Consider the following 22,604-nt stretch of genomic DNA (forward strand, 5'->3'; position numbering starts at 1 on the left):
TCAACCATATAAGCTGAGTCAGCATTCAGTCAAAATCCCGTATGGTATTAAACCATACAACACTTAATGTTACGTATCATAGAGTTTTATTTGATTTATTAAATATTATATGGGCCAAGCCCATATTATATCCAACATCTTGGTGATGCCCATGCTGCAAATGGCTATCTACGCATGTTTCAAGTGCTTTATTATGTCTTCAGACGTATGTTGTAAATATTTTATTTGAATATTTCAAAAGTAGATCAGATGTTGCATATGCTACAATGACGCCCATGGCTAGCGGACAGCGACGACAGGACTTTGCCTCCTACCTAGCGCCTTCCTCACATGGAGCGCCTCGCCCTCTCCTCTCCCCTCCCTTCCTTTCCCTCCATCTCGCCATGACAGTTCGAGCTTGGCTGACGAGCGCATAGAGTTGTGGACGTCGAGTAGGCGCATCAGCAGACGCGGGGCGGGTGGACAGGCGTGGCAAGCACGAGCAGATGTAGCAGCTTGCACAGGAGGTGGGGCAAGCACGAGTGCCTCGACAAGACCATATACCTTGTGAAAAGGACATAAATTTCGTTTGGCAAAAACAAAATATCTAGATCAAAGTATTTTTTAGTATAAGTAGAAGTTATGAGTTGAATTAAATTTCGTTCGGCAAAAACAAAATATCCAAATCAAAGTATTTTTTTAGTACAAGTATGTTTTAGTATAAATTATGACGGCAATAAACAAATAAAAAATAGAAGCTGTGGTAGTCCTGTTTATTTGACTATGGCTTATCGTAAATGATCGTAAAGTTTTTCTAGCTAAAACTTTTTTTTTTTTTTTTTCTCGCATAAACTGGCCAACACCTAACAGGCCAACCGCATCGCAACGGGCCTCTCCGTAGGTCGCGGTCTTCTCCCGTCAGTCCGCCCCGCGTCCAGCTCCCGTCCCACACCCCACCCGGATCTCGCGCGCGACGCAGCGGAGGCGAACCCCGCCTCCTTCCAGAAGCCTCTAGAAGGCCCCTTCCCAACCCCGCTCCCGCGCAGATGAGCGGCACCTCGGGCCCTCTCCCCTACTCGATGCGAGATGTCTGCGCTGGCGGTGCCTACAACAACGCCAAGTTCCGCCACCGGTCTCGCCTCAAGGTGCGGCGCCTCCCCTCCCGACCCAAGCCCCCATTGTTTGACAAAAAAAGGCTGATTTTTCCTAATAAGGCTAGAGTTAGCTCTAGTGTGTGTATCTTGATCTCCGTGGAGAACTGGAGTTTACGGCCGTGACTCGATTCATTGCGGGGAGTGATTTGGTCGATTGATGGGTTGTGCCTGGTTTCAGCTGGAATGAGGGATCCGTGTCCTCGGATCTGCGGGTCTAGTCACCGTTGGATTTGCTATGGTTAATTGTTGTGTGGCGCTGCTACTCTAGAGTGTTTCGATCTGCTTGAGGTCATTCACTAGATCAAATGGTCGCTTTGACCTGGAGTAGTGTATTGCATCAGCGGCTAGTTTGGTGTCATATGATTGCTGTTGCTCTCGTGTCTGTATGAGCTTTTCTACCTCATCCATTTCTTGCTTTTGAAGCTATATATCCGCAAATATTTGAGCTTATTTGGTGCTCTATAGAACTTAAATTTTCCGAGATCTCGCATTGTGCTTCTAGATTTTAGCTATACATTAATGAAGCACTAATCACGGTCTTCTAATTAGTCGAAAGGATCATGCTCACACACTCATTAATGAAGTACTCCCTCCGTCCAAATTATAAGATGTTTTGGTTTTCAAGGATCATGCTCACACGCTCATTAAGGGCAGTCCCAATGGTGCATTGATGATGGTTTCTATCCTCATTAAATGACTTGCCACGTAGGCAAAATGCTGACATGGCAACGTAATTAATGAAGAAAGAGAGCAAAAATCATAGAAATGGTTTCTTCATGAAGAAACCAGGTCTACTCTTGACCCAATGCACCAAGAAACCATGAAATCGCCATTGGAGAGAAACCACCAGTTTCTAGGGAGCTCGTGTCGCACTCTCATTGGAGGAAAAGATAGAGTTGGAAGAGAGAAAGAGAAAATAGTTATTACTCATAGAAACCATGGGTTGGAAAGCAGTACTTTTTTGGTGCGGTATCCTATGTTATAGAAACTACTAGTTTCTTTCATTGGGACTACCCTAATGAAGTACTTCCTCCGTCCAAATTATAAGATGTTTTTGGTTTTTCTAGATACATTACTTTTACTATGTATCTAGAAATAATGTATATCTAAGCGTATAGCAATACCAATGTATCTAGAAAAGACAAAATGTCTTATAGTTTGGAATGGAGGGAGTACTAATTAGAATGACCTTGATCCTTTGGACTATACGTTCGAGTGCTGTTTGTCTTAAACTTATCTGCTTCATGTCTGAGAAAGAACTGTAGTATTTTAACTATCTTTGTTTATCCTATTTGATGAGGAGCGACATCTGTTTATATCAGTTATTTTGTTTCTTACACTAGGAGACTTTATTCAAGGCTGTTGTGGATTTGTGGTCTCATTAGTTCTTATTATTCCCTAAGGCCGAAGCCCTTTTTTTCTCCTGTGTAGATGGTTCTACAGTCCTTGTCTACTAACAGCAGCAAATACCGTTGTGGAAAGTTCACTGTTGGTAAATTCTTGAGCCTGTTGATGGTTTCTGGCTTATTGTACTTATTTCTGCACAAAGGCTCAGAGGGTATTATATCCAGTGAGCTACATGGCAAAGAAGTACAGAATAAAAATGCCAAGAGAGCTCCCAATATACGCACATTCTGGAGAAAACCACCAAGGCTGCCCCCACGCCTCCCTCCAAATGAAATCTACAAAAATAATTCTCTGCTTCAGCAGTCTTCATCTGAGTGGACATCCAGGCAGAAGAAAGTTAAAGAAGCATTTGAACATGCATGGTCCGGTTACCAAAAGTATGCAATGGGTTATGATGAGCTTATGCCTCTGAGCCACAGAGGCACAGATGGGTTAGGTGGTCTAGGAGCTACTATTGTGGATTCTTTGGACACTGCGATAATAATGGGTGCTGATGATGTTGTTTCTGAAGCATCAAAATGGATTGAAGACAACCTAATGAAAAGAATCAGTGAGAAAGGGCAGGTTAACTTATTTGAGACTACCATCCGTGTCTTGGGAGGGCTTCTTAGTGCATACCATTTGAGTGGTGGTGATCATCCAGGGGCAGGTGACTCCGGAGTACCAGTAACATATAAAAAGGCTAATCCAGAGCGACTTTTGAAAGTTTCAAAGGATTTAGCCGACAGGTTATTATTGGCTTTTACATCAAGCCCAACAGCTATACCTTTAAGTGATGTTATTCTTCGTGACCACACTGCACATGCAGCCCCTGATGGCTTAAGCAGCACTTCAGAAGCTTCAACGTTGCAACTAGAGTTCAGTTACCTCAGCAAAGTATCAGGGGATCCTAAGTATGACAGGGCAGCAATGAAGGTGTTAGAGCATATGCATACACTCCCAAAGGTGGAGGGTCTGGTGCCTATTTACATCAAGTATGCCTGTTCTACCTTTGTATTCAACTAATTCATCATAATGCCATTACATTGGATTGTCTTCAAACGCATCAAGTTTTAAAGGAAATCTTTATATTCTCATTTTTAACTTTATATGCAGCCCCTCCTCTGGTCAATTTAGTGGTGAGAATATTCGATTAGGATCTCGAGGGGACAGTTATTATGAGTATCTGCTAAAAGTGTGGGTTCAGCAAGAGGAATATCGTGACAGTAGTTTGAAGTATCTATTTGAAATGTATACTGAAGCAATGAGAGGGGTCAAGCATCTTCTTGTTCGGAAAACTGTTCCAAATGGGTTGGTATTTGTTGGGGAACTTCCATCTGGACGAAATGGTGGGTTTAGTCCTAAAATGGATCACCTGGTATGCAACTGTCGCTTAGCATCTGTTTTCTTGCACTCAGATTCTTAGTCTCTTCTTTATCTGGCCAAGATTTTTTGCGACCTTTCTAGTGTTGTGGTAGCACTGAATGTCTTCATATTGCAGGTGTGTTTTCTTCCTGGTACCCTTGCTCTTGGTGCAACTAAAGGTATCACCAAGAGAAAAGCTCTTGAAAGTAACTTGTTAACTGATGAAGATAAAGAAAATCTCCAGCTTGCTGAAGATCTGGCCAAAACATGTGTTGAGATGTACTTTGTGACCTCTACCGGCCTTGCTCCTGAAATAGCTTATTTCCACATTGAGGTAAACGGTTTGCCTATGCATCCTAATATACTCCTGAGTTTGGTCTACCTTATATTTAATTATGTTTCAATATTTTGATTTTGCGTATGAATAACTTGTGATATGGGGTTTCTACAGGGTGATACAGAAGGGGGGCCTGATGGTGGGAATAAAAGCTCCAAATATATCAATGATATCATAATAAAACCACTTGACCGTCACAATCTTCTACGCCCAGAGACTGTGGAATCACTATTTGTTTTGTATAGAATCACAGAGGATCCCAAGTGAGATTTGGTGATTACCTACTTTTCAGTTTGCATCAGTCACTGTTTGCTAATCTTTTTCTTCCTTTTCCACGAACAGGTATAGGGAGTGGGGTTGGCAGATCTTTCAGGCTTTTGAGAAGTACACAAAAATTGATTCTGGTGGTTACACATCATTGGATGATGTCACAAGCCTACCTCCTTCTACGAGAGATAAAATGGAAACTTTCTTCCTTGGAGAAACATTGAAGTATTTGTATTTGCTGTTTGATGAAAACAACACCCTTCCGCTAGATAAGTATGTATTCAATACAGAGGCCCATCCTCTTCCAGTTATACGGTCTACAGAACGGGCTTCACATTCTGTGTAGTCTCCCAAGTTTATAGCTGTTGTACTATTCTGAGAAGTACAGATTTGTGACAAATATACTTGACAACATAGTTGGAGGAATGAGAAACTGAGAATCCCTTGCATGACCTGTTCTTGGAGGCAAGCTCATGATTCTGGAATCGTCATGCTTGATTTGAGGATTTGGGGTTTTTACTTGTATTTATTGGAAGGCCATACAACTTTTGTACTCTGTAGTCTGTACTAAGTAACTTCAAATTTTGAAATCAGCTAGCAGTTACACCAAGATTTTTATCTTCAACAATTGTATGATCATGCGTCAGCCATTCTTTCTTGACCTTCAATGTTCCACCAAATTGCTTCATGTAGCTGGTAAGTACTAGCAGTATCCTTGTCATCTCCGCTAATTGCTAATACATTACTCATTTCTTCTTGAGGCTGCCCCAGTGTTATCTTAATGTAGGATATTGCAAGCAGATCTCCTTAATCTCAAGATTAACTAAGAACCTTTCTTTTATAAAATTATCTTATTGCATTCCACTAAATTGTCCAGATATTTGACCTTATTTTGAGAAATATATTTCAGAGTACTTGCATTAGTTGTAATTACAACCATTTCACTGATTTTTTACGCTTTAGCCATGCTTAAATGGTAAAGTTTTGCTTTTTAGATTCAGCGCTTAAAATTTTAGCCACCGGTTGGTGAAGTGTCTCTCAGTTAGCTAAATGGTCAACTAGTCTTTTCAGCATGCATTCAAAGAATGTCTGGCATTTGACTTCATTCATTAAACGAATAAGGTGAATTGTTTGACATCTTTCTATCAGTGTATTCCGGTTATAGATGAACCGTTCGATATTACTTATTTGTGTAGATGGCATATTTTTTCCTTGTAACAAACCGTAGGAGCTAGCAGTTCTATTTATGTAAGATGATTTTTTTTTACCAACTGTTTGAAGAGTCTGTTGGTGCATATATGTTCTATTTATGCAAGATGATTTTTTACCGATTGTTTGAAGATCTGTTGATGCAGACATGCATTTTTCCTTTTTATCATTCTAGTTTACTTCAATATAATTTCCCCTTTTTCATCCTCGTTAGGTTTTGGGCAAATTCCTTGAGATGAATAGATGATCATCTCTGTTACAAATTTTGCTTTTCCTCTTGACCCTCGTTTTTCTGATAAAAAGATGTCATTGAAACTACGGGTTGGTTTCTCCATCACCTTGAGCCTCTTCTCTGACTGAAGCACATTGCATTATCTATCAAAGTGATTCCATGAGCTTAATAATGGTACGTTGTGACATGATGGTATGAAATCAATGAAATAGATGGGGAAAGTCTAATAAAACTTGTTCCACAACATTTTTCTTTTCTGAACGGTATTCCTCTGAAGTTCAAACTAGCTGTGCTCGTACTGGATTAAATAATTATGTGTGCTATTTGTCACACCCCAAAATTTCTGATTTTGGGTTGTGAATAGAAAAACACTAAAAATGAATAATTTTAATATTTGGATAAAAATTTACCAAGTTTAGTTGAGCTAGTGCAAATTTTGTTATTAGAAAATTGTGAATTTTAAAGTTTTCTAATTTTGATGGGCTTGGTTGATGTGATGTTTGCTTGTTGGTTGACTATGTGTTGTGATTGTGAAAAGTTTGAAAGCACGTTTAGTAAGTCGTTTATCTTTCTTCGGCTTGTCTGTCTTTTTTTTAATCAAATACCTCCTTTTCAGTCTTAATCGTTTCATTTGGAGTTGCCCTAGATCTTTTCCTTCTACTCTAATTCATTTATTTGAGTTCATCATCCATCAACATATCTTTGCGAACTTTTCGGGCTAGCTTTTTTTCTGGAGCTAGTTCCCACTTTCTGCGAGCATAATCTAATTTTTATGTGCTCCAAAATGTCTCCATGAGCTCCAAATACTTAATTTGGATTCCTCATGTTCAAAAATGTCTCTGGAAAATTTTCTCAAATTTTTAGAGCTTTCGGAGTATTTTTCGTGGCTCAAATAGTAATTCTAGATTTTCTAGGATTATTTTTAGTCGTGAAATTAAATATTCCGAAAATATGTAATCTTAATCCTAATCCATCTCAGCAAAGGAGATTCGTTCCCCATCTCCCGTATGCTGCTGCACCAAATTCCGACGGCTCCAACTCTGTCTCTGAGCCCAAACCTGCCGCTCTGTAAAAGGATCAGATCGAGAAGCTTTGGGCCGTGATGCCTTGATGCAGATATCCTGTTTCCAAACCCTAGCATACCTCCAAGCCGCCTGATCTCATGGCCGCCGCCACCGATCTCACCTCTGCGTGCGTTTAGGGGCCATCCATTAGAGCTCCACCGCAAGCCACCATCGACCGCCGCCGGCCACCATCGAAATCAGCCCAAACTGCGCCGGAGAAGCCGTTTAGATCAAGGCGCCGTGAAGGATGCACCCGGGAGCATCGCCAGAGGTCGCTTGGAAGCTGTTCAGACCTCATCAGCATCGTCCCGTGGCCTGATCATCTACGCTGCAGGAAAGACCGTAGGCCGTTCTCCATATGCACGTCCAGCCACCGTCCATATCCTGCTCTGTGCTCCACGTACCATCCCTTGCCGAACCCCGGCCGTCGATCGTTGTTTGCCATCGGTGAGCACTGAACATTCGTTCCTATCTCTTTCTCTTTTCTCTTCAGTCTGTGCTTGTGGCAGCCGAACCGTATCGAGCACTGTACTCAGCTCGGCAAGCCTTTTTTGCGCCCTTTCGGGTAACCACTGATAAGCTAGAAAGGTTTATCATACTTGACTAAAGCCAGAGCCATATAGCCATCATCTACTACTGTGAGTATACCCCTAAGTAGAGGGATGTACACTACGTTCGGCTGGTACACTTTCAGCTTGTTTTAGCTCGTTTCAGCTTATTCTCTCTCACAGAACACTATTGAATCATCCAAAACCATCCGAAAATCACTGTACACTGCACCAGCCTAGTACACTTTCAGCTTGTTTTAGCTTGTTTCAGCTTATTCTCTCTCACAGAACACTATTAAATCATCCAAAACCATCCGAAAATCACTGTACACTGCACAGTGTTCTGTGAGAGAGAATAAGCTGAAACAAGCTAAAACAATCTGAAAGTGTACCAGCCGAACGCAGTGTACATCCCTCTACTTAGGGGTATACCCACGGTAGTAGATGATGGCTATATGGCTCTAGCTTTAGTCAAGTATGAGAATATTTTCTAGCTTATTAGTGGTTACCCGAAAGGGCGCAAAAGGGATTTGCCGAGCTGAGTATAGTGCTGCCTCTGTCTCTATGTGTATAGCCTGCGCGGAATGTGCCATTCAGAAGGGGGCTCTATATTTCCTTGCCAATTGAAAACCTAATAGCCCTAACTTATTAGACGAACTTCTGAAAGACTTCATAGTGAACCCTGCCGACCTTTCTTGGTAGTGGGTCAAGAGGCTGATCACCTCGGGCGAAAGGGTAAATCACGACTCACAGTGAAAGTGTACAACCTCTGCAGAGTGTAAAACTGGTATATCAGCCGTACTCACGGTCACGAGCGGCCTAGACCTTTATGGAATAGATGATCACTATTGATTAATTGTTTATGCTATTCATTATTCATGTTTACCTGACCATGTGTTTATATGGGTTTATGTGAACCTTGTCGTTGCTCAATTGCTTAAAACTGTGACTCAATTAAAAGCTAACTGCGGTTAAACCAGTGTCAACCTTTTGAGCCTCGTCAACCCCATGTTGTAATTGTTGAGTACGACATATACTTATGCTTGCTTTATATTTAAACTTTGAAAAAAATCCGGATGGGTAACAGAAGGTGGAGCTAGTGAGATTTCTGAGAAATGCTAGCCGTATGTACCCAGTCAACCGTCTCTGTGGTGTTTGGAGGCTCCGCTTGAAGATTAGAATGTATGATTCCGCTACTTTGATGCAAGCTTTGTCTCTATGTAAGTGATAATATTATATTATTATTCGTTAAGTAATAAAGCATTGTCTTTTGATACTGTTGTAATTTGTCTTTATATGTATGATTTGACTTTTTGGGCACACGTATAGTTGATACTCGGTTTTGTTTTTAAAACTGGTGTGACACTATTTCACCTGGCAAATTTTTGAACTGGACTTTGTAACTGTTGCCTGTTCTATTTTAGATTTGTTGGTACTTGAAACTGCTAACATTATCAGTTTATTCTGGCAATGAATACAAAGAAATGGTGGTGTACATGTATGTTTACGATCATGACAAGTGACAACCTGTTCGTTTTGGCTTATACGATCATAGATTATAAGCTACAATAATGTTTTTCTCTCATACCAAACCAGCCAACAGTACTTCTAGCTTATAATTTACAATCGTTGGCTGCATATCAATGTCGCTGCAACTGGCATGTAAAGTGCCCGTAGGTTCTTCATTCTAGAGCACGCACACTGGAGAAGAATGCTTTTATTTCAAATATGACGGGTTTATATTATTTATTTGCCTTACGAACTCCATGGAAAAATATAGTCTTTTTTTTCTTTGATACTAGGAAATAACAAGTTGCATAAAGTTGAAATGGACACCCGTGAGAGTTACTGATATCTCAATTATGGAGCACTCCCTTGTATGACCAGACGAGTAAGAGTTGCAAGATTATTATCACGAGTAAAAGGTTGCAAGATCAATGTTATCTTCTAAAGCTGCAAATCCATTGCATTTCCCATTAAAAAGGTTGCAAGATTATTTATTCACGAGTAAAGTCTGATTTGCTCCCTTGAACTTGTTGAGTTTAAAAAGCCCCATGGAACTTGAATACCGGACAAACATATCCTTCTTAACCTTCAAAACCGGGGAAATTAAGTATTTTAAAATGGTTTCGATGGTGGTTTGGCTAATGCACCATAAATGTGGCATGTTGCCCCGCATGTCTTTGGGTTTTAGCCATGTCATCTTTAATTAAATATTGGGATCCTAAATGATACCAAATGAAAACTTTTTCAGTTAGACAGTTCTAGATCTCGTCGAGCACTACAAATATTATATAGAGCGTGTCTCAATCAGTGGTTGCTTGAAAATTCAAATTGATAATCAAAGAACTTAAAAACAAAGATTTGATCCTCTAAACGATCTCAAACAGAAAAAAAATATCAATCATAAAATTATACATCACATTGAGATCTACAAATTTGGTATAGACCATATCAATGTTCAAGGTTGCTTGAAAATTTCAGAAAATATAAATTTCAAAATCTGAGAACTTACAATGAATATTTGGACCTATGAATGACCTCGGATAAAAATGTTGTGAACTATAGTTTATAATAGAGTCATAGATAACATCGAGGTCTACAGTAAACCATGTTAACATTGAAGGTAGTTTTGAAACTTAATATAAATATTTTGACATCTTAACTATCTTACATAAAAAGGTTATCAACTATAAATTTGTAAATCACATAAGTTATAGATCACGTTGAGCTTTACAATTTTAATAGAAATCTACTATTCATCTAACTTGATATGAAATATGAGTTTTTTATGTAATAGAAAGAAGATGCCCCTAACATGTGGGCTCCATCGCTAAGTCAACAAAACCAACCAAGAAACTACTGAAATTGTTAAGGTAGTAATTGTTTTTCCTTTGAAAAGTTAACATGTGTATTATTTTTTTAGAGTGTAATTTAGATTTACCTTTTATTCATTTGTATGATATTTCTATCAACAACTTTTCACCAGCAGTGGCGGATCCAGAAACGGATCAACAGGCGGGCTAAGTAGTATAAGGTTAAAAATTGTTACTAGCCATACACTAATATATATAAAAAATATATAAATGATGATAATGATTCTAACTTTTGACGCATAAATGGTATGCCATACACTAATATATATTATGTCATTCATGTCAAAATAATGATATCCCTGTTTAACTTTGCCTTGTTAGCATGGCTACTGCGAGCTTTCAGATCAAACACAAAGGAAGACAGGCAAGCACTTAGAATTAGTAAAACAGATCACCTGGTAAGAGTGGTGTCCTGCAAATTACTGAGTAAGATCATGCAAATTACCGAGTAATTGTATGTACACCTTGCGGGGGCGCCTGCGGCCCGGGGAGGCCACGTCCCACCCACCTCTCTCGCCTGGCCCCTTTCCCCGCGCTACGCGTTCGCCCACCCGCACGCCGCGGGGCCGGCCGGTCGGCCGGCGTTGTGGTGGCCCCCAAGCACCCACCCAGCTAGCGTGGCAACGTGCCGCAATTCGTCCACGCGGGGAATTTCGCTTTTCCTGGTTAGAGGATGCTAGACAATAATACATACTACTGAAATGGGTTTTTCGCTTTGCTTCGGTTTGGGGCTCGTTCGCTCGCTCCTACCGTTGATTTGAAGCTCCAACCCTCATTTTTATCTACTACTCATCACTCAGCCAGCAAATATCTCTACTTTTCTCTGCATCCTTACATCACCAGATGGATCCTTACCCCCTTAGAGAACTTCCGCAATTCGATTACCCTGCTAGCTGATTGCAATGGATTAACTTTAAAACTCCATCTCCACTGTGAACCTCTTGCTCTCACTCTCATCACCATCCACAGCTGAAAAGTCCAACAGTGAAAAGCACATTCCCAGAATTCTACCGCTCGAAAAAAACTCGATCGACAAATCACAAGGAAGATTAGGCATGCAAGATATTGATAGTACAACAGTGGCTGAACAGTGCACTGTATCCTACACTGTATCATACACCTCTGACCGCTCTGCTCTCTATCCATGCCTATATAAACAGAGGCCACCTCCTCCATCCCGACCCATCCAAGATTCCGAGCCAAATCCTCTCGAGCTCAACCAAAACCATCCCTCTGTTTCTATTTCGACGTACGTACATTCCCAGCAGCTCAGCTGCATCGCCAGTCTGTAACTGTAACCATGGTGGTCCTCACCAAGCGCGAGCTGGAGCAGATCGCGCTGCCGGCCGTGCAGCTTGCCGCCCCCCCGCTGGCCTTGGTGCCGGAGGTCGACCTGTCCGCGGTGGAGGCGTCCGACGCCGCCCGGTCGGCGGCCGCGCGCGCGGTGGCCAAGGCGTGCGAGGACCACGGGTTCTTCAAGGTGACGGGCCACGGCGTGCCGGCGCCGCTCCTGGCGCGCCTCGACGCCGCGGCCGCCGCGTTCTTCGCGCTCCCGCAGCGGGACAAGGACAAGGCCGCCGCAGGCGCAGGCGGCGGAAGCCCGCCGTTCGGGTACGCCAGCAAGCGGATTGGCGACAACGGCGATCTCGGCTGGGTCGAGTACCTCCTGCTTGGCGTCACCGCCGCGGGCGCCGCCGCCGCGCCAGTGGCGTTGTCCGAGGGCGCGGAGTCATCCTGTTTCCGGTGAGTTCATCACTCGTTACTTGGTGGTAGTAAAATCAAATTCTGCATTGTCATGGCGCATTGCTATATTATTATTGTTGTTGTTGGCGCGCAGTCTCTGCTCGTGGGTCCAGCCGGTGTAGACTTACTAGCGTCCTGTTTGTTTAAATTTATTTGGCTGATAAGTCATGGCTGAAAGTACCGTTGACTGATTTGACGTGAGAGAAAAATATTATTTGTTAGCTAAAAAAATACGGCTTATAAGTCAAATAAACAGATGTAGATCACGGTTGTTATAATCGCATAATTTATCCATGTTTTCTTGTACATGGACACTATTCCTTTGCGAAGGAGTATAATTTGTCATGTTCGCTTGGCTTATAAGTCGTACTTTTTCAATCAATAAACAGTATTTTTCTCTCACAATAAATTAGTTAATAGTATTTTCAGCTCTGGCTTATTAGCGAAGCGAACGGGACAATTGCGTTCATTGCCTATTTATTTACGTAACGATGACCTTTATCAATAGAAAATGCCGCAACGGCAATAGCAAAACAGGCAATATAAAACTTTTATCACATCGTGGATAGATACAACATTCGGTGAACACGAATGACTGTCAGAGGACGCCACATTTCTCCATAAATCCGACCATCGATTCCACGTAGCGTGCCATGATAAAAGCAGAGACATTATGGATTGGGAGAGGTGACACACAAATAGAACAACATGCGGCGAATTCCACCAAAGGCATGTGTAAGTTATTTGAAACTTGAGTTTGCGTCCCATAAGACATTTTGTTGCAAATGCCAGATCTCTTAGGCCTCGTTCGGTTATAGTAAAATGAGGCTAGGATTCCTTCTAGGAAGTTAAGGCTTATATAAATTAGCTAACAATTTCGGCCAGAAATCCTTCCATGCAGTCATTCCCGGCGAAACGAACGGCCCCTTACTCGTTTTCTGTTGCAAAACCCACACTGCCGTGCACACGTTTAGCTGATTTAACCATCTTCAGGCTTCAGCAATTTGGATTCGTCTTTACTAGAGCTATTAGACATTTATTTACAGGAGTATAGTCCCTACATCTTTGACCGATGACAACTTAAACCTTGTTTGTTACACTGACTTTTGCATGAAAATCTCACTAAAACAGGATGAATAAGGTTAATTCTAGCACTCGAAGTACAATCTTATCTTGGCATCTCATCATGGCTCTACACTGGAGAAAATAAACCAAAAAAGAAGTGATGTAGCTAGCGAGAAACCCTTACATCGTGCAATCCAGTGTCCCATCGTCAGAGAACTCGAATCCATCTATGATCTATCCAAGACTAAACCTAACGATGTGCTTGGAAACGAAGGGAAATGGCCGGAGGCAAAGTTTGTCTGCATAAACATAGAACTGACAGTAGATCAATACTACTATCTGGTGTCCGATGCATGCACCTCGGCGGCCATCACATGGACATGCAGATCGACCGCAGGCGTACGTGTCAGCTGGGCCGGCTGCCTCCCTCCATGGTCACCATCCCCTGCTTTGCTTAGTCACTTGTTCTTATCCATTTTCCCTCGTTTGCATTGATCTTTCTTTTCTTACTAGTACGTATTATTTATGTATGCCTTTTTGTAAAGTCGAAATAATATACAACTTTGAGCTGGCCGACCAGATGGAAGCCTTGAGCCTTTTTTGTGTAGTAGCAGCTAGAATTTGCGTTACGTGTGGTTTGCGCGTCGGAGTCCTGGGTGCACGTGTGCAGCCCCTACCGGCCGGGTGCCCTACTCCGAGCTGGCCCTGACTGACGAATGAATTTTTTTGTTGATGAGAGCCTTTTCTGCCGACTTCGGCCAAATCATGTCCAATCGTCTGCTCATGCTCTCGCTTTGTCTTGTGAACGTACGTACGTACGTACGGGCAGTGATGTTTTGGACGAGCACATCGCGGCGGTGCGACGCATGACGTGCACGGTGCTGGAGCTGATGGCGCAAGGTCTGGGCCTGGACGACGAGGGCGTGTTCAGCAGGCTGGTGCTGGACCGGGACAGCGACTCGCTGCTGAGGGTGAACCACTACCCGGCGCGGCCCGAGGCCGCCGGCGAGCCGGCGGAGGTGAGGAGGCGGCTGACGGGGTTCGGCGAGCACACGGACCCGCAGATCATCTCCGTGCTCCGCTCCAACGACGCGGCCGGGCTGGAGATGTCGCTGCGGGACGGCACCTGGGTCTCCGTGCCCTCCGACACCCGGTCCTTCTTCGTCAATGTCGGCGACGCATTGCAGGTATTGTACTCTGATTTAATTACATTATTATTTTAGTTAATGACACTTTACAACGATGAATGAAAGCGAGTGGCTAGTTCCCCGGCCCGACACATCAAGTCGTTACTTTTTTGCGAGGCAAAAAAGCTTGGTTCCTCTGTAGCAGTCTGTACGGCACGGAGCAGAGCAGGGTTGCGAACTTGCGATGCTCGCCCTCACCTGTCCTTTGCATTGCCTGCCTTCAATGTCAACCCGTGTCCAATGGCTGTGTGTGACCTGTGATGTTTGAGGGAATCTTGTGGATGCCCAACTGGCGTTCCAGCAAAACCTTTTTCTTTTGTGGGAAAACCGTACGGTACTGCTGCTGGTGGGTCGGTGCTGGTTCACTTCATCAGGCCTTGCCTTTCCAAGACACACATGTCCCGCGCACACGGTTACAACCATGTTCATCTCTGATGATCCTGCAACCTGCAGGTGCTGACCAACGGGCGGTTCCGGAGCGTGCGGCACCGGGTGGTGGTGAGCAGCGCGCGGCCGCGGGTGTCGGTCATCTTCTTCGGCGGGCCGCCACCGCGCCAGCGCCTGGCGCCGCTGCCGGGGCTGGTGGACCGGGAGGGCGGCCGCCGTCGGTACAGGGATTTCACGTGGAGGGAGTACAAGACCTCCGCGTACCGGACCAAGCTCGCCGACAACAGGCTCTGCTACTTCGAGACCACGGCGACGAGCTAGTAGCTAGCCGCGCTGACACCCTCGCCGCTCGGTTCATCGGCTACGTACCTTCTGGGATGTGTAGTGTAGGACCAAATGTTTGTGTGTCGTATAGCTTTCTGTCCATAGAAATAAAAAGCGGCTGGTATTGGTCAGTTCGTCACTTTTTTGTAGAGAATGTTGGAACGCGATGCCTCTCGGCGTATAGGCCCGGGAAAAGAATCCCTGGTGTGGCTTACAAGGGCGTGTTCGGCTGGTAAACTGCACAGTAGGTTTGGGATCATTCAACAGTGTTACGTAAGAAAGAATAAACTGAAAGAACTTTATCAGCCGAACACACCGTTACCAGCCGAACACGCCGGCGTGTCGGCTCTAAAATCTTTCTTCTTTCTCATAAAGAAACAAACAACATGTCAACTCTTTGTTTTACTCTTGTAATATATATAAGACGACACAACCTGTTACAAGAATATCTCGACTATCTTAACACTCCGACAATCGCAAAGCCAGTACCAAGTTGAAATTGCCCTAAAAAATACAGAAATACTATACAACACATATGTATTTTAGCGCAAAAAAACACATGGATTTTCTCTCTCTTTTTCCCTCTGTCCTGCAGGCGCAGGCACGGGCACCGCAGGCGCAGGTCACACCGCCCTGGATCCGCTCTACTCGAGGCCGGATATGGTGTAAGGATTTGCCTCTCCGCTCGAGGCTGGCTACTGCTCTGCTGCAGCTTGCTCCTTGCTCCTGGGTAGCGGTGGAGTCTGGCCGCACGCGTCCTCCAGCAGCCTCTCCTCCTCCTCTGCTGTGATTTGTTCTTCCATAGAAAAAAATTATTTCTTGTAATTTGTGGATCTGTGATCTTGTGATTTGTGATTGTCTCGAGATAGAAGAAGGCTGAAGGCTGGAGGTAGAAGGAGGGTGGAGGCTGTTGGATCTTAATTCTGTGATAAAAAAAATTCATGTATTGAAACTGCATAAAACATATAGTTGTTGGATAGAGAGACTCAAAAAATAACTACAGACAAGACAAGGCGCACATTTGAATTTCATGTGTCGTAAAGTAGATGGGCCTAATCCATCTTATAAGGTCCAAAAATAGAAATGGCGGTTGAACTTGCTAAGTTCAACTAGATGGGCCTAATCCAACTAACCAGAAGTCCTTACTCTGATGAGACTGAACTCGACATCTATGGTGATTTTTTCGCAATTTTTTGGATCACGTTTGAATGAACTTCGATTGAGTTTGAATTTCTTCCACTTCATCCTAAGAGCATTCAAGAGCTTTGTAAAATTCACTTACTAAACTAGTCTTCGAATATGCTCATAAGGGTAGGGTTTGCATGGGTATGTATGTTCATAGGCTGAGTGCGTATGCTGTGATCGTTTGTATTGTACTGTGTGATTAAAAAAACTAATTAATTTATCAAGTTAACAAAATAAGTAGAAAACTCATTTTTCACTATTCAATAGGGTCATATAGTAGTTTCCTAAGAAAAAAAGCCCACAACTTAATTTATTTTTTCTCGCCATCTCCATCGGTTTGCATGCTACCGCCCCTAGATCGTACCTCGTCCCTACCACCAAGCTGTGACAGTTCTTTAGCCACCCCCCGTCAGTCTTCAGCTGGCCGAACAAGGCCTCCAACCAACCACAGGCAAGGCCATCCATTGGTGGCTAGGGACTAGGCGCAGCCATGGCTGGCCAGGCGCACCCAGGGCAGGTTGGACGTTGGAGCATGGTCATGAAGGCGAGCTTGCAACTTTGACAAGTTAATGGGCAGATTTAGCAACTCCTTAATTTTATTTTGTCGAAAACCGCAACTCCTTAATTTTAGAGAGTAGTTTTATCAACTTGTTGGAGAATCATTTTTTTTTACCCAAATATATTTTTTTCACCGTTTTTCACTTCTGGTTGCAACTCTGCTTGCTGGCTTGTTCTGCCCTCCTCTCTTCTGGTTCGGCCCTCCAATCACGAGCTCACTTTTTTTTTTTACACTATTATTACATGATGGGTTGTTAGAGGCGCCTTCACTTGTCGAACCAATTTGGCCAACAAGAGCTTGCCCAACCATGCTGGTGACTATCAATCATCAATTAGGTACGCATTCTTAAAAAAAATGAATTATAAAGCTTCAAACGTTAATATCTACCATTTCTATCATCTATCATTACCCTTATTTCTGGATATCATTTCCTCTTCTCCCATGCAGCCGGCCATTTCGTCATCTATCTACCACCGTCTGATCTGCAGTGTGGAGGCCATCCATCTCGAGTCCGGAAGGCTGCCTCTAGAAGTGCCTCAATTGATACTGCTAACGAGTTCGCCCAACTGTATCAAGTCGTCAACCTTATTCTTCCCCATCGCTATCATAGTGCCACGCTAGCCTGTTCTCACTTCCCTCGAACACCGGCAGCGCCAAGATTACTTTACATCTTCACAGAAAATATCTTCGAGTTCTACAATATATGAATTTTCTCTCTCTCTCTCTCTATATATCTATCTATCTATCTATCTATCTATCTATCTATCTATCTATCTATCTATATATTGGCTCAACAATGAAGCTGCTCCTGGGGTGGAGACCGGAGAGAGGAGGGAACAAGGTAAAAGAAAGCCACATGAAAAGAAAACCACGTGCCGCTGTAGGTAGGAGAAAGAACTTTGTGGTGGGTCCAAAACTTTTATTTGAGTATGAGACAATTGCGAATCAGTATAATAATACGCTTAATGACCATCTAATAACTGCACAAATCCCACCTGAAAATTAAATAAACGAACTGAAAAGAGCATTTTGTTTGTAAACAAAAACAAAAAAACTTGTTTTTATCGCTTGGTGCATATTTGATCATGCAATTTGTTTCCTACAATCCAAATGGCTTGGATAGTCAGTCATACCTATGTTTTGGAATCCTCTATTTTTTTTCTTTCTTTTTTTTTGAGAAAAAAGAAAGAAAAAAAAGATTCATAGACCCTACATACCTACACAACACAGCGCAAGATTTATCTCCATAAATTTGCATGCTGTCACGAATTTGTATCATGAAAAAAAAAATTCATGCAGACATTATCATATCAGGAAAAAAATATCAAGTCACAGCAAACAATCCCGTCATCTGCACGAATTTGCTTGTTGTCACGCCGTACCCTTTTCAGGTAAGATCTCGAGCGAGCAGAACGAGAACATAATCTCCCAGATGATTCATTCCCATCATTTTCATTACAAAAAAAATAGTCCCAAGTGCAATGAGTTCAAAAGGAATAAAGCCTGACGGTAAAAATCTGTATAAAATATGGTCCAATTCCATTCAATGGCATAACTAGGTAGTATCCCCCTCTCCTCATGGCTGCATCCCAGCCAACAATAGCATTCCCACCCCAAAAAATTTCCCCCAACAACAAATAATTCGATTATTGCAACATAATAATTGGCAAGTAAGCTAAGGTAAAAATTGTACCAGACTTGTCTCTACCAAAACCAACTACCATGGCGCGAAAGCAGCTGGAACGTTATTATACGAGTCAAGCGATAATAGCATAGAGTGGTCAACCCTGCATCAGTCTGTTGGCAATCCTATATGCCGATCTTCTTCTCAAGCTTCTGGATCTGATTCAAGAATATCCAGGTCATCTGCATTCAAATTATCATTGGATGAATATGCTAAAGAGTTAACGGATTGATAAATAAGGTAAATGGGGGACTATCCAGAAGAGTATAGCCAGGTATTCTCTATTTACCATGACATGGGGTGCAATCCTGACACAGTACACCGGGAAACCAGTGTAGAACTTGAATGGACCACCGCTCTTGAAGGTCTTCACGGCACAGTCCAAAGACCCTGTGTACGGGTACTTGCCATTCGCATCAGGTTGCATCTTCTGAATCTGTGTCTTCACATAGTCAAAGGGCAAACTGCATGCTGAGGCGAAGAATCCAGAAATAGCACTGGCTCCTGTAATCAAATTGGACAATTGCATCAGGAAACTGACAGCAGGCCTAACATGGCTACATATAGGAATGGACGAAATTAAGCACAATGTCAGTTGCATAAGCTAAGAAAATGGGCATTCGATTTCAATAACATAGCACAAGATGCACAAGGTTTCTAGGCACTAGAATCTTACCAACAACAGTAGAAATTTCTCCTGCACCAAGTTTGTCCCTAAATAGCTCGACACTCTGGTCATAGGAAGCAAGCATACCCATATTGAGTGCCATAGCTCTCACCACAGTTGGACCTGCACCCTTCCAAAGCGCAAGGACTCCCTCATCAGCAGTGATACGGTAGAGTGCATGGAAAGCATTCTTATAGTTGCGTCGTTGTGCAGCTGGCAGGGTTGAATCGGCTTGCATTCTAATGAGTGCCAAATCAGCAGGACTACCAACAGAAGCACCAATTGCTCCAGCAGTCAGACCAATAAAAGCTTTCTGAATTAGAGGCAATGGCTTCCCTTCATTCTTTTCAACTGCTTTGTTAGTTAGAACCCTGAAAAATGTATCCGAGATATTCGTTTAAGATTAAATACTAATTATAGTTGGAAACCAAGATAAAATAACTCCAATATTCATTGCTGATTTTAGATCTACATGCATGACTTTGATAAAAGAAGTTAATTGGACATTGCAACATTTGTTCATGCTATATAGTAGTAAAGTAACTCCAAGATCATATAGTTCACCTAACACAAAAAATAAAACAAAAATATAAGCCCCTTTGTGGAACAGAATTTTATATTCACATCAAACAAAACTTTTAAGTAACATCATTCCTTTATGAAAAACTTTGTACAAAAAAAGGTGCAGATAAACAAACAACCGTCAACCTCATGGGTCATGGCACTCCAAGGGTAAAGTCATTTTGAAGACAGCACAGCTCATCAAACAAAGTTGTATTTGCAACCATATATCTGATAAGGGCTAACCCTAGATGCGACCAATATGTAGGTGCAATCTCAACACTACAACAGGCACCCATTCAAATGGAAATCATATGCTATAACAAACTGATTCAGAGTTTTTTGTGCAAGCAAGTCAAAAGGTAATGACTGGTCGACTGATCGTAAAACAACACACTACACAAACCTGAAGGATCCAAGACGAGCAGTCGTGTACGTCGCTTGCCTTAGCAAACCGGCAGACAAACCCTGCCAATGAAAAGCGTAGGAGAAATTAAGCTATATGTCAATCCAAGTTACCAATTAATTGCAGATGTCATATGAACACAATTATGCAGGCTTAATGTCCTGTAATGTGGAAGATAGAGTAAATCACCATATGCTGGATTGCATTTAAGGTGACGCAAATATTGTAGTGTTGCAGTACGCAGCATCATGTGCTGGATTCAAAATATTCATATTTCATTAGACAAATATCTAAGAACAAAATAGGCGTTCACAAGGTCAAATACTCAAACTTAATACATGGTTCAGTTTCTCTGGACTAAAATATGTCAATTGCAATAGCATTGTGTCAGTAACAAAGTTACAAGTATTAGAACTTTTTGTATAAGGAAAAGTTACAGAGCACCCAGGAAAACAAAACAAACCTTGTAGAAAGAGCGGACACCCTCATTTGCAAGCATGTTCCTCGTGACCTGGCCAGCAGAGCCCTCACCCAACTGGATCCTCACCTGAAACCAAAACAATAATAAGAATTAGTACAAGATGGCCTCCACGTGCAAAGAGCCCTAGAGTATAAAGCTCCAAAAAGGCATGCCATCAAGACTTTTGACAGTGACATCTACTAAGCAAATTTTCAAGTTGGAACAGAAGTTAAAAGCCTGGTTCCCTTTACCTATGACCTAAGGTTCTTTTAGGTGAAAGCATCAACAAACCTTGGCAGGGGGCAGGTCACTGAAAGAATTCCAATGAGTAGATCCTCACCAAGAAGTTACAATGGTATTACGATAACATATTTACATTTGTTCGAGTCCACTCAAACATAGAGGCAATCAAAGACTAGTTCACAAATTGCAACTATCCTCTTCTAAGAGAAAATCACAGGACAACTGAAAAACAACCACCTACTACAAATGAAAATACATTCAATGTTCAGCTAACGACCTCCATAGATACCCAGATCTTACCAAAAGAGAACCGAGCAGCAACGCACATATGGCGACCTCACATCAATTAAAATCACAGAACAGAAACCGATCTCCATGGATCCAAGTAACTACAGCGAGCGAATTGTACCATCCATTCCATAACAAACAGATCGCGCGGCCAAGAAAACGCACAGCCTCAATTCTTACCAACCCACGCATACATGATCCCGTCACGGCAATTCCGACGGATCTAAAGCTAACCGCACCCAAATACCTAACAGCAAACTCAGTTCCACTACGCTGACCCCAAGGCCACACTCGATTCGTCAGATCCAACTAAAAAAGCGCAAAATCCGCGGGTACGCATCCAACCCACTGCTTCGCGTGGCAAGCAACCACCATTCCCGTAGATCTAAGCCCGGCAACCCCGATCCCGCCACCCCACCCCAGCTCACACACGACACGAGCACTACAAAGGAAGCCGAACGGAGAGGAGTGGCAGGGCGGCGCGGTGGTACGGTACCTTGATCATGTCGATAGGCTGGATGACGCAGGTGGCGAGCATCCCGGAGGCCCCGCCGTTAACGAAGGGCTTGACCGTCTTCCAGACGCCGGTGGTGGCCGCGGCCGCCGCCTGCTGTGGCTGCTGCTTCGTGTCCGCCATCCCCACCTCCGGATCGGGCTGCGCTCTGCTCGGCTCGGCTCGGCTCGGGGCGGACGGGAGCGGAGCGGGGCGGAGGCGAAGCGAACAGGGGCGAGGCGGCGAGAGCGATGGGGATGGAGCAGGAGGCGGCGGCCTAGATCGCTGGGTGGCGTCGCGCTTTATTGCGCGATAGATAATAAAGAAAACAAGAAATGGTTGTTGCAGCCAAGCAAGGTGCGCCGCCGCGGCCTCGTGGGCGACGTCGCGTGCGGGATCGCCGTTTCGGCGCGTGGGCGCGGTGCACGGACGGTGCGGGGTCGAGTGCGGGAGGCAAGAACCGTAAGAGCCAATAGGTAGTTGTGGTGTACGGGGTTGGTGTATGGAGGAGCGAGTGCGATTGGGGAGCGCCGGAGTGGGCTCCAAGGACAGATCCAGCTTGCGGCTACGGTGGGAGTCGGAGTCGAGTGTGGGTCACGGAGGGGGCGCCGCACCGGGGCTCACGTCCGCGCCCGTGTCCTGTAGTCGCCCTTTTACGCTTCCGTCAAAACGAACTTTTGGTTAAAAAAAACATTGTGCCGCTGTGGTTCGTTACTGGCTAAAGTGCTTGCTTTGGGTCCTATGTTTAAGTCTAGGGCTGGTTAATCAAAGTCATGTCCGTACAGCGTTGAGAAAGATATCCTCCCTCCGTAAATCAACTTCAACTGAGATTACTAAATCACACTATTTTAAATTGAGTTAAATGCACCAACGGCCTTCAAATTTATAAGAGTGTGTCATGTAGCTATATGAACTTTGAAAATAAATTTCTACGT

The 22,604-nt window shown here is 43.4% G+C and overlaps 3 protein-coding genes across 4 annotated transcripts; 2 read left to right on the forward strand and 1 right to left on the reverse strand.

Annotated features, from left to right (window-relative positions):
- Positions 1-871: 871 nt before the first annotated feature.
- Positions 872-5,149, forward strand: LOC136517710 (mannosyl-oligosaccharide 1,2-alpha-mannosidase MNS3-like). Of its 2 annotated transcripts, none has more exons than XM_066511352.1 (6): positions 872-1,124; positions 2,565-3,514; positions 3,636-3,897; positions 4,021-4,218; positions 4,336-4,484; positions 4,564-5,149. In XM_066511352.1, the coding sequence occupies exons 1-6, from the start codon at positions 1,026-1,028 to the stop codon at positions 4,832-4,834; spliced, it is 1,929 nt and encodes a 642-aa protein (XP_066367449.1). In that variant the 5' UTR covers positions 872-1,025; the 3' UTR covers positions 4,835-5,149. The 2 variants fall into 2 exon arrangements, with proteins under 2 accessions (XP_066367449.1, XP_066367450.1); XM_066511353.1 differs by having other exon boundaries at positions 977-1,124; positions 2,477-3,514.
- Positions 5,150-11,616: 6,467 nt separating this feature from the next.
- On the forward strand, positions 11,617-16,017 carry LOC136517420 (gibberellin 2-beta-dioxygenase 1-like). The gene is made up of 3 exons (XM_066510975.1): positions 11,617-12,160; positions 14,055-14,412; positions 14,866-16,017. Exons 1-3 carry the CDS (start codon positions 11,718-11,720, stop codon positions 15,118-15,120), a joined length of 1,056 nt encoding a protein of 351 aa, XP_066367072.1. The 5' UTR covers positions 11,617-11,717; the 3' UTR covers positions 15,121-16,017.
- A 2,265-nt stretch (positions 16,018-18,282) lies between these two features.
- On the reverse strand, positions 18,283-22,102 carry LOC136516542 (mitochondrial dicarboxylate/tricarboxylate transporter DTC-like). Its single transcript, XM_066509958.1, has 6 exons — positions 21,673-22,102; positions 20,649-20,732; positions 20,186-20,247; positions 19,228-19,589; positions 18,841-19,055; positions 18,283-18,733 (listed from the first exon to the last, which is right to left on the reverse strand). Exons 1-6 carry the CDS (start codon positions 21,811-21,813, stop codon positions 18,677-18,679), a joined length of 921 nt encoding a protein of 306 aa, XP_066366055.1. The 5' UTR covers positions 21,814-22,102; the 3' UTR covers positions 18,283-18,676.
- Between the last annotated feature and the right edge of the window lie 502 nt (positions 22,103-22,604).

The sequence above is a fragment of the Miscanthus floridulus genome, chromosome 17, assembly GCF_019320115.1.
Source record: "Miscanthus floridulus cultivar M001 chromosome 17, ASM1932011v1, whole genome shotgun sequence".
Classification (NCBI taxonomy): domain Eukaryota; kingdom Viridiplantae; phylum Streptophyta; class Magnoliopsida; order Poales; family Poaceae; genus Miscanthus; species Miscanthus floridulus.

Bases quoted from the DNA above. Each gene is read 5' to 3' on its own strand.
- LOC136517710 (XM_066511352.1), top strand. From the start codon at position 1,026: ATGAGCGGCACCTCGGGCCCTCTCCCCTACTCGATGCGAGATGTCTGC. The intron at 3,515-3,635 runs GTATGCCTGTTC...CTTTATATGCAG, and splicing joins CTGGTGCCTATTTACATCAA to CCCCTCCTCTGGTCAATTTA. The intron at 4,219-4,335 runs GTAAACGGTTTG...GGGTTTCTACAG, and splicing joins TAGCTTATTTCCACATTGAG to GGTGATACAGAAGGGGGGCC.
- LOC136517420 (XM_066510975.1), top strand. From the start codon at position 11,718: ATGGTGGTCCTCACCAAGCGCGAGCTGGAGCAGATCGCGCTGCCGGCC. The intron at 12,161-14,054 runs GTGAGTTCATCA...ACGTACGGGCAG, and splicing joins GCGGAGTCATCCTGTTTCCG to TGATGTTTTGGACGAGCACA. The intron at 14,413-14,865 runs GTATTGTACTCT...TGCAACCTGCAG, and splicing joins ATGTCGGCGACGCATTGCAG to GTGCTGACCAACGGGCGGTT.
- LOC136516542 (XM_066509958.1), bottom strand. From the start codon at position 21,813: ATGGCGGACACGAAGCAGCAGCCACAGCAGGCGGCGGCCGCGGCCACC. The intron at 20,248-20,648 runs GTTTGTTTTGTT...TTTCATTGGCAG, and splicing joins GTGTCCGCTCTTTCTACAAG to GGTTTGTCTGCCGGTTTGCT. The intron at 19,056-19,227 runs GTAAGATTCTAG...ATTTGATTACAG, and splicing joins AGAAATTTCTACTGTTGTTG to GAGCCAGTGCTATTTCTGGA.